Below are 14,263 nucleotides of genomic sequence, written 5' to 3' on the forward strand. Positions count from 1 at the left end.
TGCTGGTGGAGCACAACAGCAAATTAACAATCTTATACAAGATCTCCCATTTTCTTCCTGCCCTTCTGACATTTAGCCTAATCATTACAGTATTACTTGGCCACTTATAAATAGTAAGTGAAATCTTAGTTTAAAAAAATAGTCTAATGAGAATAATAATAAAAACATTAGGAGACAGCAGGTAAACAAGTGTGGCAATCATTCTTTCACACTAATATAAGCTTATACATCCAAAAGTAAGTAATTAATTTTTTCAAAGTTCATTGTTGTGGAAAGAAGACTTTTAATATTTTAAGTTCCACTTTACAGGAAACTGAACTCTCTTTGTAAATAGAGCTTTTGGAAATAAAAGAGCTGACTAGCAAGCCACTATGGAAAATAATTTAAAATTTATAGTAGTTCCTAAGGGTATAAGGAAACAAATTACTTCATGTTTCCCACAAAAATTGCCACTGGTAAGATGAATTGCAAATGTTAAGAAAAACATAGTAACAGTCTTCAAAGGACATTCGGGTCACTGCTAATGATTATGTTGAGAAAAATAGGACATACTTATTTAGAGTCAACTGCTGATTTGAACTTGTCTGATAAGGATTAGCACGCACAATAGTGGTCACTGTCCTTCCCCTGGGGAAAGAGTGAGCTTGAGGGAAAGGGAGGAACAGTGTTTTCCAGACAGTTATAAAGAGCGACAGCTCAGTCTGTACCAAGATGCCAAAAAGGATCTTTCAAAATACCCCATGAGATCCATTAAACAATAGGAGGTACTTGTGTGAAGGCCGTCCAAGTGAGGGGGACCTTGGTGAGAAGAAAACACCACAGCAGATGGGCTGCATAAAACTCCTCATGTAGAACAAGCTGCAATCATTCACACTTTACAACACAACCCAAACCCTTATTTCCCCTCTTTATTGCAGCAAAATGTACTGAACAGAATTACAGAGGGCTTGTATTTAAACTTAAAGAGAAAGACAAATCAAGATCTTGGCTAAACTACAGTTTTACAGGGATGATTTCCACAGGTTTCAATTGGACTTTGCTGCCTGGAGGACTCCAGGGTCTCTGGAGACCTAAATATCTTTTTTTAAGCAAGCAAAGGTGGTTATCCTGAGAAGATTTAGTCAACTCTAATATATGCAAGAAGACAATGTCCTTTTACATAACTCCGGAAGTATTCACCACACAGTAATTTAATCATGAACTGTCAAGAACACTGTCACTTGTGACTGCTATGTGTAGGCATTTCATACTTCTCCTCATTTATTTATTTCAAGGTTGAGTATTTTTCAACTCAACGATTATTAGGCATTATATTTTATCGGATTTGTATCAACAGTTTGTATTTAAATGATGAAAGCATAACAAACCAAAGTGTTTACCTGTCATGAGAAACCTGTAGTTCTGCTAATAGCTGATTTTTAAACCATTGATCAAAATCCACACTATCAAACAGTTCATAAGCAGCCAGTCCAACCGCATTATACACTGGGGAAAAACAATAGTTATGCTTACTGTTTGCTTAAATGTTAATTTTTTAATACTAAATAATCAGATTAATTTAATATTCAAATCACATTTCGGTAACCTGAATATAGTAAAGAAAGCAAAACTAAAGCATATCTTTCCTTAGAAAGTTTTATCAGATCATGGTGAAAGAAATTCTTGTGGAAATTATTAGTAAAAGAGAGAGACTACAGAAGAAATGTTAGATTCTTGAAAAATAGCTAGAAGCCAAAGGAACAATGAGGATCATATTCTATCATCAAGGATGGTTCCATAAGAAACCATTATTTTCTTTTGCTGTAAAATCTCCTCACTTGTAAAATTGACAGAGTATCTCCATGTGAATACTGAAGGTCATTTACTTGGCACAGCAGAAAGAACAGGACAGTAAAGATTTCTTATTTCAGAAAAAAGCCAAAAAGCAGTGTATTTTTACATAAACATTTTCAAAAGTGAAGGCCAACATCAATGAAAGGAGAATTAGAATTTAGGTCCTACTTTACAAATGACTTTTAAAAAAATCTTGCAAATTCTTCATGCAATTTTTAAGAAGTAAAACTCATACACAAAAGTGGCTCAGTTATTTTCAAAATAAAGTAAAACTTAATTTACCAGCATCTTTAATCAGTATAGCATTGGTATTTTCCATGTTGGTAGGTCCTACAAGTCAAAGTTAAAATAAACAAAAAAGTGTCACTAAAACAAGGAATGCAAGCAACTTTGCATTTAAATGCTTTAAGAAAGGAAGACATGAATTAAGACTGCTTTCACTGCTTTTACTCAATTTACAAGTTCAGTCATTTCAGTTTTGATGGTTTGTTCAGTGAATATATCAAAATCAAATCTCTGCTTTCACATCCTATTTCTGACTGAATTCTTTGGATGTGAACATTTTTAATAACAACATATACATAAGTCAGAAGCAAGTATTTTAAATGAACAGACTCAAAACCTGCCAATTGCAGAAAACTGTCAACCACATAGTACCACATCCAAAAGGGTCCTAGACCAAGTTCCCAAGTTCCACATTTTTATTAATGTATACCTGAACGTAAATATTTTCTGAAGTTTTAAGAACTAATGGATTATCTTCTAGTACTTCAACAGTCAACCTCAATTTGAAAATATGAAGAGCAGAAGAAAACTGCTATGGGCCCCAGGAAAAGAAGTAAAGGTATATCTTTTAGCATGGTAGCATTAACTTTAGTAATTTTCGGAAAACAGAAATACATTAACTGTAAACCCTATTATAAAGAATCATTTACTACTCCCCATATTATAGTACAACAAGCCATCCTCTAACCTACATACATAAAGTACTTTATGAACAGATTTTGTGAAGTCAGAAACTACTCTCGGAAAATGAGTATTTTTTTTTTTTATTTTAATAGAATTTAATGATCCTTTCTGACAAGCTCGAATACAAAATATTGTAACCGAACTAAGAAACAGCTGGGGAAAACAACCTGAGCTGAAATGATGGGGGGAAAAAAAAGCCACTCCCACTTATTATCTTTCCTGGCCATTATGAAACTTAGTTAGGGGGCAAAGAATCATTAAGTAAACCAAAGAAAATACGAATCACTCCTCAACCTATGAATAATTCAGTCTTCATACAGAAACCCCATAAATTTTTAACACAATTCTTCAGATTTGGAAAGTCATCTAGACCCTCCAAAATGACAGCACAACTAAAACTTTTTCTTCTAAAGTTTTTTCTCCCCCCAAGATTTTGGCAGAGATACAGCATGAACCTGCCTTGCAACATTTGAACAGGAAGTTCCCAACAAAAAACAACCCAAAGAATTCATTAAGCTTGTGGATCACTCCCAAGAAAGCCTGAAACCTCATGAAATTAGAAATGCTACATTTGTCAATCATCTAGAATAGTTATGATGAAACCAAAGAGCCTTTAGGATTTTCTCCTCCTAGATACAGAATGCACTCCAATATGCTAAGTTTAGAAATAATTTTAGAACATTAACATGTCCTTTCAAAAATACAGAGAGAGAATGCATTATATAAAATTAGATGTTACAAGGTCAAATTGTTTAATAACTGATAAGAGTATGTTATGAATGTAAACAATTCTACTTTTACACAATTCTACAATTATACTTCCCTGATTTTTTTAAAGAACTTACCTTGCAGACTGTGAACCATTTCCAAAAGAACTGGGGTAAGAGTCTGATTATATTCATGAAAAATATCAATAAAAAGAACTTCTGTGCACGGCTGAAAAATTAAAAGATCTGGTTAGAATCTATTAAAAGAAAGGCAATTAAAAAAATACATTTTATGCTAAAATTTTAAGTGCTGAATACCTCGCACTGAAAGTCACAATTTAAACCATAATACATAGTAGCAAAATTAATAGTTTAAGAAATACCACTCTTTCTACTATACATTGTGCTTAACCCTAGCAAGAGTTTGATGGTTGCATCTACACCAACCAGTTCTGTGGCATTAAGAACAATGAATGTGTGGAGTGAAACAGCTGGTGCTGCACCACCAGTGACCATACTGTAGGTATGTCACAGGTTATTTCTGTATTGGCTAACTGGCTCTAGGTCAGGGACTTGGCCTGAACACTCTTTTACAACCAGAACATATTATGTACCACGCTGGGTCTTTCAGTTTTATAATAAAACTAATCCAGCAAATAAACATTGAGATCTCTCTGCAAAGCAAACTACAGCAGTTACAATTGGGAGACACATTACAACAGCGTATTTCTGATCGGAACTAAATTAACTAATATAATAACTAATTAATGAATGTAATTAACTAATAAAGATGCATCTGGAACTTGCTTCATTCATCATGTCTACTAACAAAGTCATATGTGGTGACATAAGTTATCAGTTTAAAAAAGAGATAACTTCTGCTGGCTTTAACCGGATGCTATATAATTCAAATGCTGAAGCAAACTTCTTTTCTCCCTCCTAAAATACGAAGTGCATAGATTCCCATGTATTTCAGCAAGTTTGAACACTGCAAAAAGAACAAAGTTAAACTTTACAATATCTGAAGAAACATAAGGATTTTTTTTCAAATATTATCTGTTTCAGTAATAAAACTATCAAGAATTGCCTTCATTAATTTTTAATGGTTTTATTCAAATTTTCAACACTTACTCTGAGACTGTACTTCCAAGAATCCCCTCCAGTCTCTTCTACAGCTATTATTTCACAAAGAAAAGAAAAAAGTATTATTTCAACTCTGGTACAAACAAAGTTTAGTGTTAGGATAAGAGGATATGACAGACTACTCAGAAATCTTTTATTACAAAAAGAATGACGAGAGGGAGCATTTGTCCACATAAGAAGACTGGAGGAAATAAAATGGCCAATATTGTAGTAGAAAATTTTGTAGAGACAATGTGGATATGAAGCATTTATACAAATATCTAACTACGCTACAAACAATTATATAGCACATTTCTTACTGAAGCTTTCTGGATCCTCTTCCCACATGGTCAATTCTTCCTTTGTCAGCAGAAAATAGTGAGTGACTAATCTCCTACATATTTCCATTAGTGTTGGGTATGTGAAAAAAGCTGTCTTTATCTTATGTGCTTCAAGAGTTTCAGGACTGCTGTCTGAAAAAAAAAAAAAAAAAGAAGATTTAAAATTACAAATAAGTGGCTTAATGATCACAGACTAGTCTAGTAAAATTAGAAGGAAGTCAGTAAATAAAAAACTCTTATCCTCTGAGTAAAACAGAAAAAATGTATTTTCATGGCAGACTTTAACTGACTTTCAGCTGGTAAGACGGGTTTTTAAGCAAGTAATCTATTCTGACACATATCAGTACACAAAACATTTTTTCAAATTCATAGAGAATGGTAATTGTTATCTAGTCACTGCCACATTTAAAACTAATGTGAAAGGTTGAGGTATTTTTTTAATTCACACATACAGCAGAGTATGAAGTCTCAAAATGAAACACAGTTCCCCAAAGCAAAACATATGAACTCCTTTATATTCAACTGTATCTCCAATCCACTGTGTTTCTGAATTTCATTGTACTGGTATAAGCTAATTACAGAAAATATACCATTTAATCAAACATATCTCACAGGAAAGATGCAACAAACTAGTTGATGAAAACAAACCAAACTCTATACCTCAGTACTTTTTAAAATTTGTTCAAGGGAAACTAAGAAAATCAAAAAAGAAAAAAGAAAAAATATTTGTGCTTCTTTTGCTTTTAAAATTGGTTTGGAATGTCTTTATCTATAAACATTATTACTTCAAAAGTTAAAATAGCAATTATCAATATAGAGGCAGAACCATACATATTTTAATCATTATTAAAATATTCATAAAAGAGTTTAACTGAGAATAGCTAGCAAAATGTTTCTCAAGACACGAAAAATTATTTTAGTAAATAGTAACAGTACCTTCAATATTTTTGGATGGCTTGTATGCATAATTTTTTACAATCATCTTAATGAGATTCATGCATTGTACAATAAACTGCTCAAATACAACTCCTTCACCAGCTTCTGTGAAAACATAGCTTACAGAGAACTCCAGGGATCTCTGAATCAAAGCAGTGAATGAGAAAGGATGTTGATCCAGGAAGTCCAAAAGCTTAAAAAAAATAGGAAGTAGAAAAAGAGAAATCAAAACACTTTTAGTGAAGTCTTAATAAATGTTTTAGTAAACTAGTTATCAAAAACAGGTGCCAATTTATATAAAATTATAGAAAGCTGAACATGGACAGAAAATTAGGAAGAGATCTGTATCAATTGTTAATAAAGCATTATTCTTGATTTGGATTCAAAATTACTTTTTTTTTAAGTATGGTGAACACCCATTTTCAAATGCACCAGCTTGCTAATAGTACACAAAATATATCAGCCAAACTTAAAAGTGAGCATTTTGCAGATAATTCAGCCCTATTAGAATCAGTGTGAGCAAAAGAGGTATGAGGGATATATAACTTCTCTCCAACACCACCACTGCAGTACAAGCACTTTCTCAACTTAGCTTTTCCAGTTACTGATCTAAAATAAACTCACGGATTCCTTTTATATATTATTATTTAAATATTCCTTTTTTAGTACTGCAAAAATGCCTTAACCTGTATTCTTGCATGCGAATTTCTATAGGTGGTAGATTAACTATTAATCAAGTTCACTTTCTCCTCAGGTCTGTGAAAGAGATGCACATTTGCAATCTAAGTACTAAGACCAAAAATAACGTCAGAGCATCTTCAGCTCAATTTTGGTGAAGCTGATAGGTGCCTTTTACTTCTGATAACTATGCTAAATATTTAAAATAGACCCATGACCTCTAGATAGAATCTGAAAAAAAAAAGGAAACTCTGTAGGTTTTGCAACTAAAAAATAAAATAAAAAAAAAAAAAACAAAAAACAAAAAACAAAAAAAAAACAAAACAAAAAACAAAAAAAAAAAAAAAAAAAAAAAAAAAAAAAAAAACAAACAAAAAAAAAAACAGACCAAGTGTCTATGTTAAAATTATCTTCAACACAATATGCATTTAACATTTACACAGAATCAGCTGACAAGTCCAACTGTATCACACAATACAAGCCTCAGAGGGCAAGAGAGTATGCTATTCATTTTCTTTTGATTAATTAGTGTGGCCAGTAATTCCACAGAACTAACAAAGCCATAGAAACAGTGATCTAACTAGCTATAAAAAATAAGATGAAAAGTTGATCTCTTTATTCCTTAATACCACTTCCATTATTTTACCAATACTTCCAGAACTCTTCTTCAAACAAACCCTAAGTAAATAACTTACTTACAGAATGCACTTAATTTTGTTTGAGCTAAGAAAATTCTTCTTCGCTGCTGCAACTTACATCAGCATGAGTAAACAGACACCCTTTTCCACAAAAATACATTTCATAACGAAGAAGTCTTAAGTTGCAGTACCTTCCATTTCTTTGAAAGATCTAAAACTTTAAGGCACATATGTATCTGGATGGAGACTGATCTTCCAAAACTATAAACTACACAGTAACTGAAAGGAAATTTTACTTACCACTTTAGTGAAGAGAATTATGGTCTTTTCTAGACGATCTCTGCATATGCTTTCTGCTCTTACACTTCTACCTAGTAAATCAGACATTTCATGACTATCATTTTTTAGACTTTCATTTTCTGTCTGGATAGCTAAGCTTTTAATAATTAACACTGAAGAACTTATTTTTACTGTAGTTAAGAGATTAAGTTGAGCCTGAAAAAAGTTCTAGGGCAAAATAAATTCCAAGTCAAATTCAAGGTAATGAGTACTGGAAATAAGCAATCAAACAGTTTCTCTCAAGTGTAGTGAAATTCACTGCACTTGATCAGGATATAATAATTGTGACATCATTATAGAAAATTCAATGATAAAAGGCAGTGAAAATAATGCAAACAAATACTAGTATAGAAAAAAATAATTATGCATTGAAAATATAAAGATATTCTTTTAATAAAACTATTACTGTATACTATTACGTGTTCTTTTAGAAATTCCACCTTAAAGAATAATTTATTACAGACATTAGAAAACATTCTCAAGTAGGAAAAAAAAAAACAGACAAAACTTTTATTAAAAAAAATAAAAACCAGAAAGGGCCTTAAAACATGATATAATAAATGTAAATACTAATCTTGCTTTTGCAAAACAATTTACTGATCAGAAAAGTGGAAATCGGAAGGTTCAGCTCAGTTCTTGTCTCAGAACACAGATATCCTGAAGTCCACATACTCTAGGGGACTACAATAAACACCAAACTTCAGTATGTGATGGTCTTCAATTCCTTCTATTAAACTCTGCACCTTTCTTGTCAAAAATGAAAGAAGAGCCAGAAGACTGTAGTGTAGTGAAAGTGGCAACTGGGGGGAGTTTCCATCTCTTCTAAAAATGAGGATCAAAGCCCAGATCAGCCCTCTCAGTGAAGTGCAGAGTCCCAAACCGAGGAACTTCATCAAAATATCAAAAATTACATAACTTATTTTTTAAAAATACTTCCTATTCAGTTTAGACAACTATTCTCGTAAAAAGCGTTGTTAAAATATGACACCAAATACAATTTTGGTGTGATTTTAGTCGATACAAAAAGACACTTCTACTGAATTCTACTCTGATAGTTTCAGCAGCATTTAAAGAAATATTTTTGACTTCTACAAAAATACCTTGCACCTAAATGATTAGTGTTGATACACTAGCCTGTATATTTTCTTGCAGCTTCTAATGTTTAACAATGAATACAAAGAAAAATATTCAGGTACTTACTACACTGCAGGAACTGTTTCAGCCGGTCAAATATGGCATGTAGAAAACCCTGAAAAACAAACACGTGTTTGAAAGATGAAGCTTATTCTGCATTGTATTATGAGAACAAAGTTATGTCAGACTGAAGTCATGTGTTACCAGCTCAGACATGACCTCATCACTTTTAACTTAGCTATCTGATTATTTTGAACAATTTCCTCAAGAAATTAACAATTAGCTAGCAAGCTGACTGCATAGATGATATGTTTATCCAATTCTATTCTGTTCTCAGCTTTCTAATGTAGGCCATAGGCACTCAATTCCTCCAGCAAAACAGGGAGCACTGAGGTTAAGGAAGGTTTCTTTGTCTGGGTTTCTTTGTCTGATGCTAACCTCTCCATGGGCTGCAGACCACAGACTCTTATCTCAGTCAAACAAATGTGTAAGGGCAAGCATGGCATTACTTTCATCACTAAACAAAATGCTTTTAACTGGGAGCAGGAGGGCACACGTAAGACATCTTTCACTAAGCAACAAGTGCCATCATCATGTGGTGCATAAACTGGAAAGGATGTCTTGTCTTTTTTTAAACACAATAACACTAGTGTCATAGTGTTTAGAATCCATCTAGGATCTGAGAGTTCTTGACTGATGGGAGAATGTTGCTTGATCTTCCTTTGCATAATACAAATGTGTTCAACAATTTTAAGACACACCTCTAACAATACCTGAAATCATCATAAAAGATTACTAATCTTGAACTATAAACACACTTACCATCACCTCTGCATTCCAATGTGGTTCCACAAAGCCATTGACCGTTAGTTTCCGAAGCACTAAGAAAAAAAATTACTGGTGTAGCTATTCATTAACTCTTGTTTCAACAAATTTCAGAACACAATTGCAATTCTACTTGCCATGGCTTTCTTTCAACTCAAGGCTTTAAAAAATACACATAATTTTAGGTCCTGGATATCTCATCCACACCTAACATTCACCTTACTGAAATTACTTTAAATACATCTTTCATAAAATGATGAAGAGAACTCCAAGAATTACTCAATCAGGAAGAATTCTGTCAAAACTCTGAGTATTCAACTCCTGAAAGATCTTGCAGTAGGAAAAGGGCCAAGAATAGCCAAGTAAGGCCCATAAGCCACTTGTAAATTCTCTCAGGTTTATCACTGGCACTAGCCCAAAAAAGCTGCACACTGCATCTTCTGAAACAATTCCAGACATGTATTATCTACACTGCAAGCATTGCATACAAAAATCTCAGTTGTTCAAAGCAGCAAAGTAGTCAGGATATGCATTTATTCCATTCGTAAGCCTCTGAGCTTCAACCTAAATATAAACTAACTGCTAAGGCTAGCTTTTCACTGGACACAGGGTGAACTTAATGGAATGAAACTTGTAGCTCAGCTTCCTCAATTAAGTGCTAAAGACATGCAAGCCTAAATTACAACACACGTTAGAAAATATCCTGTTATGCCACCCACTTTCTAACCTTCTAGACAATGACTTCCTACAACATGCACAGTTTCTCACATACTGAGAAACAAGATTACTCTTTCCCCCTTCTGCATGAGCAATCCTCTTTCTGCCTTGCTAACACTACAGGTAAAATAAAACTAGAAAAAAGTTATTCCCAATGGGCATGGCTTTGTTAGAGAATGGGAACTACTCGCCAAAGAAGTTCTACACATTTCCTGTGAAGAAAGTTATTTTATTCCTCAACATCATTCCATTATTATTACCTTTCAATGACAACAAGGTCCTTTCAAGTGAATTTGCAGCTGCAGCTTCATCCCCTGTACAAATCTGCTGTAGGAATGTATCTGTATGATGATTCCACAAGGAACAAGCAAAGCTATAAATACTTGATGTAAGCTGCAAAAGGAAGATCAAGAATATATTTTGTTTCCTGAATTTTGCTATACCATAATAAATCCCTAAGTTTTAAAGACTGGTTCAGACTCTTAAAATATTTAATCCAGCTTCTTGTATGTCTGACAGGCCACGATGTTTCATTTGCTTCATTGTTGTAACAAGTTGCATTAATCTAAAGGTATTTTCCAGAAAAATAATTTGCCTTTATTTGAAGATGTTAGTATAGACTCACTGGTTCCCCTGACTACTTGGGTCTATGACTCTCACCTTAAAGAAAACTATTTAGGGCTCTTTTCTTACCCAATTTTCAATAAATACCGCTATTGATGTATAATATGGTATGACACTTCAAAAAATTATCAGCTTTCCTCATACCTCTTCTCCTACAAAGACAAGCTGTCCATCTTACAGTTAAATTAATGTCTGAATCAGCTTACTCTGGGGCACACTTAGCTGTTAGAGATGCAATAGTATTGAACAATGCCTACTCCAAAACTAGCCTTGTTGATAGCTACAAACACTGACTCTTCCCCTCAATTTTTTTAAAACACAGAATGACAAATAGTTTCTAATCAGGTAGAACTAAACAAATCTCAAACTTAATTCACATTACAGTTCACATATAGTGCTTAACTGATAAAGATATCTGAATTACACAGAGAAGATAAAGGTTTTCTCACTCAGTTATGGTAGCACTTGACAGCTTCACAATTAGGGAAATCTGCACTTAGTCTGGTACACCTTATATCAATGGAGTCAAAAGCACATGACCTGTTTATTTAGATGCTTTGACTGAATAAAGGTTAGTAAAGGTTCTTTAGGACCTTTAAAAGTCCTAAAGGTGAGTAAAGGTAAAGGTTACAAGTCAGTCTTCAATGCCTCAGACTCCTGATGGTTAAAATTTCATCTTAGAGATTACACAGACAGAAATTTCTACATAGATAAATAGGTAAACTTCCATAAGCAAATCTTCATTTTCAGTGCTCACTCATTCCTTTAAAATAAAGGAATAAACAAAAACCTCAAAAATTTAAGAGTAACATGTTTGGAAAAACTGCTTAACTCACTAAATTCAGTTAACTGTACTACATCACTGGCCAGCTCCAAACAGGTTTGGAGATGCATTGCCTTACGGCCAAAGTTACATCTGTGTTCTAATCAGTGGATTTTTACAGTGGAGAATGCAAGCTGAAAGACACAAGATCCGGCATTTGCATTCACATCTTGCCCTTTAATTAACCTGAAGAGATGGCCTGGAAAAACCTCAAACACATTCCTGCTGATGATAAAATATTAAAATACGGTAGTATGGAAGTCTAAACCCCAGTATTTCTTAAATACTATATTGACTTAAGAATTCAGAACACACTTCCAAAAAAGCTCCATAAATTCCTAGAAAAGTAGATCATACACATCGTAAGGCTGAAATGCAGATACTGTTCTGTAGATGAAGCTCTGCTTCTTTACGCAAATTAAGATAACATTCAAGCTGTATGCAAAATTAATAATGACTTCAAACATCTCATCCAGAAACCGACTTCCAGTTATTCCATAGTACACAGATACCCACAACATAAGAGCACTTTTGTTCCAAAGGCAGACATTAAAGTCCACAGACATGCCATTAATGCCCTGCCAGCTTAACTCAGGAAGAAGCAAGCACATACAATACATGGTTTGTATGCTCTTACTTACTTTGCTTACATTACTTACATCATAGAAAAGCTTCCTATCTGCAGCAAGACGTTTGGATGCCAAGGTCTTTGTAACGTGGTAAAGCGTAAGCAGTGCCCTGTGCTGTTGAAGATCATCCTGCACCTTCACAGACTCTACAAGAGTGGGTATAAGTTCTGGCCATTGCCTTGGGCAGTCCACTCTGGCAACTTTAGCTATCAGTACAGAGATCTGAGTTGCTATCTGCAAAAAAATACACAGACACCGCCAAGTCAAAGGGCACTTAGGAAATGAATAATGATGAGCTCCACAGCCAAATAAAACCTGAACCTAAAAACACTAGTGTGGACTGCTAGATTTTTGTGTGCTTTTTCTCAAGCTGCTTTTAAGTTTGCTGAATGCAAATAAATGTGGAGAAAAAGTATTCTATTTTATGCTTGCAGCAAGTATTTACATAAAATACTAAACTTAATACCTTGTTTAAATTTTACATGAAGACCAGTAATGATATTTATTCTAGAAATCACATAAATGAAGAAACAAATATTTGGGAAGCACTTTTTACTTAGTGATCTTTTCTATCACTTTCTATGATCATACACTGCTGAGTACATATCACCCTTAATTCTGCTCTACCTGACTTGCAGACAGAGCCATTCCTAGCCCAAAGCACACATACATGTGTGTGTGTGCCTAAGCCCCATCCCAGTAACTCGAACTGAGACTCTCTCTTGCTCCAGATCTTCAGAACCACAGGGCAGGGGTGCCTGCACCACTCACATCATCTGACTTTGGTTGCTGGGCCCAAATTCCACTCGTGCCAGTCTTGCCAGCAGCTGGAACCTTTGCAGCACACATGCATGATGAACAGAGTGAGATTACACTCTACAGGTAAGGGATGTGATCAGAACACAGGACAGGCAGTAGCCATTACCCACAGGGTTTGTTTAGACACAGGTACAGACCACCTATGGTTTATACATGGCCCTTCTCATCCCTTCTTTCTGTCTATTCCACACTTGGCTGCTGTGCAATTCCCTTCCCCTAAACATTCCTTAGCATATTCTGTATGGCCCCTCAAAACCCTGCCTCAAATGTCCAAAATTTTTGCATTCTTGTTTTCCTTGTTCTTATTCCATTCTAATTGAAAAGGTTCTTGATTGGATTAGTGAAGCAGACACGCTCTCCTCTAACACACTGGAACAACCAGAGTTCCAGCGTGGGGAAGAAGTCACCTTTGTAGGTTACCAGAAGGAATCCAAGCAATTTACAGGCCTAAGAAGGATAGTGTTATGCCTTTCTCCTTCTTTGCTGCTTCCTGAGCTGTTTCATCTGGAGTCTGACAACTCCACCAAGTTTTCTGCAATATTTACTCCTACCATGCTGCTTAGTGAGAAGAATTGCTTCAGGAAAATGATGTCAATATTTGCAAGGAAGAGCTGGGAGTCCTACTTAACACCAGATCAAATTTGGAAGTAGGGGGTGCAAATGAATTCTTCTCTCTATGTGATATACAGGCAACCTCCCAGGAAGGCAAAAAATACTTTTATCTTCAGGACTGGCTTTTTAAATGGGGAGAAAGAAGAAAAAGAATTTGCTATCATACATTTGAAGAAGTACTTTGTTCCACTGTTCCCTCCATATGAAATATCTTCAGAGGGCATGGAAATTATACTCTCCCCAGATGGTATGTTCTCTTTTTCCTCTCCACCTCCCCTGGAAGTCAAGTTGTATTGCATCTCCATACTATGCCTATTTCTCACTTTTTTGTGTTGTTTTTCTTTCTATACAAGAGTCATATTTTTTTCTGCCTTCACTGATGCAAAAAGCACAAGCAGATAGCAACTGTGTTATGAGCTATCTGTGACTGGAAAAGTGCAGTTATCAGGAACACAGGATATCAAAACTCAGACATATCAAGCAGGTTGGGAACTAAAGGAAAGATTCCTCTGAAAGG

General features: G+C 34.5%; 1 protein-coding gene across 1 annotated transcript in view; it reads right to left on the reverse strand.

Annotated features, from left to right (window-relative positions):
* The window catches only part of IPO11 (importin 11), an 82,617-nt gene that overhangs the window by 50,501 nt on the left and 17,853 nt on the right, over positions 1-14,263 (reverse strand). Inside the window, exons 7-17 of the mRNA XM_083884166.1 lie at positions 12,346-12,549; positions 10,500-10,632; positions 9,520-9,578; positions 8,764-8,812; positions 7,525-7,595; positions 5,909-6,101; positions 4,952-5,104; positions 4,641-4,684; positions 3,648-3,738; positions 2,116-2,163; positions 1,380-1,485 (exon numbers count right to left, since the gene is read on the reverse strand). Coding sequence (XP_083740292.1) covers positions 1,380-1,485; positions 2,116-2,163; positions 3,648-3,738; positions 4,641-4,684; positions 4,952-5,104; positions 5,909-6,101; positions 7,525-7,595; positions 8,764-8,812; positions 9,520-9,578; positions 10,500-10,632; positions 12,346-12,549 — 1,151 coding nt within the window. The remainder of the gene's footprint in view (positions 1-1,379; positions 1,486-2,115; positions 2,164-3,647; positions 3,739-4,640; positions 4,685-4,951; positions 5,105-5,908; positions 6,102-7,524; positions 7,596-8,763; positions 8,813-9,519; positions 9,579-10,499; positions 10,633-12,345; positions 12,550-14,263) is intronic.

Source organism: Zosterops lateralis (assembly GCF_965231275.1).
Source record: "Zosterops lateralis genome assembly, chromosome: Z".
NCBI classification, from domain to species: Eukaryota; Metazoa; Chordata; class Aves; order Passeriformes; family Zosteropidae; genus Zosterops; species Zosterops lateralis.